Source organism: Triticum aestivum, unplaced genomic scaffold (assembly GCF_018294505.1).
Source record: "Triticum aestivum cultivar Chinese Spring unplaced genomic scaffold, IWGSC CS RefSeq v2.1 scaffold119850, whole genome shotgun sequence".
In the NCBI taxonomy this organism is placed as follows: domain Eukaryota; kingdom Viridiplantae; phylum Streptophyta; class Magnoliopsida; order Poales; family Poaceae; genus Triticum; species Triticum aestivum.
Window position 1 is genome coordinate 1 of NW_025234416.1, and position 5600 is coordinate 5600.

A 5600-nucleotide genomic window follows, 5' to 3' on the forward strand; every position below is an offset into this window, starting at 1 on the left:
TTTTTTATATAAAATTTCATGAACAAGAGGCTCACCACAAGGTGGTGCCGGCGACGGGACGGTGCGGGCGATCAACGGTGGTTACGACGGAGATTTAGAAGGCACTAAGTAAACCACACCTACATATGCAAACTAAGTGTTATTTTGGACCTCAAATTGCATATAAATCAAATACTAGCACATATATATATATTTCCTCCCAAATTACTAAACTCACAAATTAGTAACTATATAAAGCATTGCAAGAGCTAATCTAGCAATAGAGATGAAAGGACAAAGTTGCTAACCTTTGTGATCACTTGAATGGATGGGGGCCTTCAAATCTTGACAAATTTTGGGCAAAATGTGTGATGAGCTCGAGGGGAGAAGAGGAAGAACAGAGAGGAGAGGAGAGGGGAAAGGGGGAAGAACAGAGCAAGCTGGACGAAGGGTTTATATGCAGGAGGACCTTTAGTACCGGTTCGTGCCACGAACCGGTACTAAAGGTGCTGGAGGGGGCCCAGACTGACAACATCCTGCCACCACCCTCATTAGTACCGGTTCGTGGAACGAACCGGTGCTAAAGGTTAGCCACGAACCGGTACTAATGAGAGTGGCCCGGCTAGCCGTTGGAACCGGCACTAATGTATACATTAGTGCCGGCTCTAATACAAACCGACACTAATGTGCTGCACGTTTGACCCTTTTTCTACTAGTGTTTTTTTGATGTTGTCGACCACACTGATGCGCAACAAACTCGGTGACAACAAAAAATGCAGCAGCCCTTTCTTCATCTGGAGAACACAAAAGCATTAACCTGCAAGTAACAAACTCACGATCAATACAGATAAATATAATATCTAACAGAAGCACTTGTTTCCGTGGGATTTGCAAATATCTTCGTAAACTTGCGACTTGTTCTTGCTGCGATGGAATTTTGTGCCGTGAAAGATCGGACCAACAACGGATCGACCCTCGCCTCGAGGTTCCCTCCACCTCAGCTGCAGCGTGGCGTTAGGGTTTGTCAGGACCCTTTGGGGCCCGGCGGGGCCAGTTCGGGCCTGGTAGGCCTCTCTGTCATCACGTCCAGTCGGCTCCACGAAGGCGGTGGTGGTTGCCCCTCCCGTTGGCTGAGTTGCGGATGCCCCCGAGCTCGTTGGCTCCTTGTCCCTCCTCGAGGTGTCGTGTCGGTAGCCTCAGGGAGATGGCGAAGTTGGTTCGGTGACCGTGGTGGCACATCCCGGTGGGCGGCAGGTTTGGTGGTGCACTTCAGATCGTCCGACGTGGTGGTAGTTTTTTGGGTTGGGAGAAATCCTTGGCGGCTCGTCCGACATCGACGCGGTGACGCCTGCTGGCGCCGCCGGACCTTCCTAAAGGGCGTCGGATATACCCCTTCCCCGCTGCCCTTTGCAGACCGGAGAAACCTTAGGACTTGTCTGGGCAGGAGTTGCGTCGTTGTTGAATTCCTTCTTGAAGGTGTTGCTTGATATGCGACGCTTTCGGAGTGCTAGGAGCACGGTGGTACTTCCCCGGACGGTGCAGCGGTTGCCGACCACGTTTCGTTGATCTTCCGTTCTCGGCATTTGTTTTTCTTTCTTTTTATCTTTTTTTCCTTTGGGCTCGTTTGTGTTGCGGCCCCAGCGAGTGGTTGTATCGGATGGTTGCTTTATAATATAAAAGCGGGGGGAAACCCTTTATCGTCGTATGAACCACAACTCTGTATTACTGGAATTTGACTTCGAATTCCATCAGTCATGGTGCATGGATAACTCTGTACCTTTGGAATTTCATCCCAGAGATAGGTCTGTTCATAGTTGCATATAGATAGACCAAAGGAGTGGGCAGCGGTAGCAACATAAATTTGATTTAATCTTGTTTTCTGCAATTCAAATCATGTTTCAACTAAACTATATCTTCCTGCCAACAAAAGCACATTGACTTTGCCCGCCCAGCATGCCAATTTGTAAATCTTCTAGGAATGACATGCTTTGCGAACCACAGCTGAGAAGCACAAAAACTGGCATGGCTTAGGAGAAGAGCTGCCAAGTAGAAGCACATACAAAAATCAAGAGACGATGAAGTCCTGCTCAAAACAATAATAAGGTATTCAAAGGCATCCGACTACATTGCAAACTTTTTTTTTGAGAACGCTGCATTACAAACTTAGCCAGACTAAAGTGCATGCTCAGTTAGTTTTTCAAATAACATATAGACACTGCCAAGCACATTGAAGCAACGCGGCAAACTCAGCTACATCTAACAACTGAAGTAGCCCTTTCTTCACCTGGATACAACAGAAGTGTTAGTCTATTAGTGAGTCAGTGCAGAAAAAGAGACAATATAACAGAAACACCTATGTATGATAGTGTATGAACAAGAATTTAGTGGCTATATCATATCACCTAAATTAATCAGAGCTATATCATGTCCCTTAGAAAAATATAGGGTTGTATCATCTTCCTGAGTATCTCCTAGAAATAGCAATGACAACAAAATAAACCCTTCAGCCTTTTCCCACAAACTAATTCAGTTGGGGAATTGAATGATGTGGCCGGCGTTTGTTATAATAAATTGAGCTACTAATACATTGCTTTCAGCTTATTGAATGTGAAACAACCAAACCAATTGGAAACTCTATGCATAAAACATGTGGATCATTCATTTAATTCAACAGGAGTTATATTTTTACTTAGCATTGCCACAATTCTAAGTGTTTGTCCGTGTCATTAGCATGTGTGCATCCCTAATAGTGGCTGAATAGTAGTTTGAGAGCGCATGCTACCCACATTGGTCACAAAATATTTTCTAAAGAGAAAATCAAATAGTTCAAATCCCAGAAACTATATGCAAAAGTTCTTTTTACCTGTTGAACTGCTTCAACGCATTAGCACTCAAATCAGAGAGTCGTCATGTGCAATGTGCAACATTTTCTCAACTAGATCCATCCTTAATGTACGCGGATTTGAATATCTTTTACACGAATTAGAAAACAAATGTGTGGGATTTGAAAAATTATGTCAACTTGAAACAAGTATGTGAATTTCAAACAAAGTTCATGGATTGGAAAAGGAACACGGATTTGAAAAAAACACACGAACTTTAAAAAGTATGCAGACTTGAAACAAGTATGTGAACTTCAAAAACATTTCATGGATTTGAAACAAAATACTTGGATTCGATAAAATTACACGAACTTGAAAAAAATACACTGATTTGAGAAAAATACACACATTAAAAAAATCATGGATTTGAAAAAAGTACACAAATTTCAAAATAGTTCACGGGTTGAAAAAGGTATGTTTATTTTTGAAAAAGTTGCACGACCTTGAAAAAACTATGTGGATTTGAAAAGAGTATGTATATGAAAAAATTACTTTAGTCAGCACCGGTCAAAACCGGGGTCAGTCGGCACCAAAACCGGTCAAAATCGAGACCAGGGACAAACCTTGTCCGGTTTCGTTAGTTGGGGGTGCAAGTTGTCTGGTTTCGGAATTGAGGGACCAAATCTAGACTTCACCAAGAGTTGAGGGACGAAAAGTATACTTTTCTCTATATATAAAGACCAAGGATGATCAATCACCTAGTGGACAGATACTCGCTAAAGTATAGCAGTAATATGTAGAGCTGATGCCATTAAGTTTCCTGGCTTGCATTGACTTTGGCTGAACCATATACACACTATCGTGCCTCTCTAAAAAGATTACATCGGTATCCTCATCATAACCCACCATTTTGAGCGGTTCAATCCTTCTCATAGTCCAAGGAGGGATCTTAAGAAGTTCACGCAATGAAACAGTCTTCCACAGCAACCATATGGCAACACCCCGACAATTGACCTTCCTCCGCCACATTTGAAGGTCAAGGCGAGACAAGGCGACAAGACCAACAACGCCATCCTCTGCGTCAATGATATGAAAGTTGTCGAAATCATTCATATTCATACCTTGAGGACCCTTGATAACGCTAAGGTTCTGCGTGCCCAAATCAAACTCAACTATGTCGTCTCCCTTTTCCTTAGCTGGCCAGTAAAGGACATTATCTACAAGGGTGCTACGACAAGCACCAAATACAGTATCATCTGAAGCCTCAGTTGAGATGACATTGCCCCATGTGGTAGTCTCCGAGGAGTAAACGCTTGCATAGGGGTGCGTATTGTCTCTATAGGACACCAAGACCACCTTGAAGGGGCATAAGTGGCAGCCGCCGTGCACATGGCCCTGGTAGCTAGCAGCACAAAGCACTGCCGCGTTAAAGAAGCATTCGGTGAACTCAGGCGGAATGGGCACGCGGTGATGTTTGTTGGTGATAGGGTCACAAACGACGACCTCTTCATGCTGCAAGTCTAAGACGAGGGCGCGGCCGTGGCGAGAATCAAGCAGGATGCATTTGCTATAGTGTCCAAGGGAGAAGCGCCCAGGGGTGATGCGGTCGGGAGCAGGGGCCAGGACGGGCATGAACGCAATCTGTGTGCTGCCGTAATGGAAGAAGCCAAGGAGGGGCGGCTTGCGGTGGTGCGCGTAGAACCGGCGGAGGAACTTGGGGTCGGCGAGGATGCCTCGCCACTGCTTGCACACGGCGGAGGCGCGGGGGAGAGAGTATAGGTCCAGGGGGAGCCGGAGGAGGATCTCCCGGAGCATATCTTCGCTGTCCGGCAGGGAGGCAGGTGTCTCCCGCGAGGTGCCGTCGCCCTCCTCGCTAGCGTGGGTCCGGGCGCGGAGGCGCTTACCGCGCCGATGGTGGCGCTTACGGCTGCGGCGGTTGCAGGCCACTCCGGCGCCATCCTCGTCGTGTTTGATTTGGGGATGGAGGCGCGTGGTGCGTGAGCGAGCCGGTCCGGATCCCTCGTCGCTCGCATGGATCTGGTAACGGAGGCGCGCTGTGCAGCGGCGGCCGGCGCCACCCTCGCCGCGTTGGAGGTGGCTCATTGAAAGATACGTCTCAGTGCAAGCTGTTCTCCTTGTCCTCACGATACAAACTTTACACATATAGTAGTATATAACAGCCGACCTGACGGATCTAACACAAATCCTCTAAACCTACACGGATACAGGCAAGCAAACTCCTAGCTGGAGCCGGACTCAACATGAACACGTACGTACTACTAATCCTAACCGGACTAACTAGTAACACCGGCGTGCAAGCCCGCTGGTCCTGTTTCTTCAGCACAAAACTGGTGGTGCGAGACTGACGAGCCCTCTGCCTCACTCGTATCCAAATTTCTACACCAATAATATCAATCGTAAACGCCAAAAGCAAAACTGTGCTTCAAGGGTTCATTTGCCATCACACTTCTCTTCCATCCAAACAACGACTCAACTTTCTCTCTGTGCAAAAATTTGCCAGTCCAGCATTTGTTGCTTTTATTAAAAGAAAATCTCGAGCAACTTGCTGTAATACAGTGGCGGGTCGTAATGATAGTATCATAGTTAGTATCATGCATGCCAACTAGGCAATTTTGATGAGGTGTCATAAAATTAAATCAACAAAGAGATGGTTGAGTATCATATCATCATACTGTATTATAATAAATGCTATGCTACTATGTGTCATACATGACAATAAATAAAGTACTACATGATGCTAATATATGATACTATGCATTATGGAGGTAGTATCATACA

The 5600-nt window shown here is 45.8% G+C and overlaps 1 protein-coding gene across 1 annotated transcript; it reads right to left on the bottom strand.

Annotated features, from left to right (window-relative positions):
- Window positions 1–4068: 4068 nt before the first annotated feature.
- On the bottom strand, window positions 4069–4927 carry LOC123176178 (uncharacterized; the record flags this gene model as incomplete). The annotated part of the gene is given in 1 exon segment (XM_044590522.1): window positions 4069–4927. A coding segment is annotated over 1 exon segment (836 nt), but the record flags the coding sequence as incomplete, so codon positions are not given.
- Window positions 4928–5600: the final 673 nt, after the last annotated feature.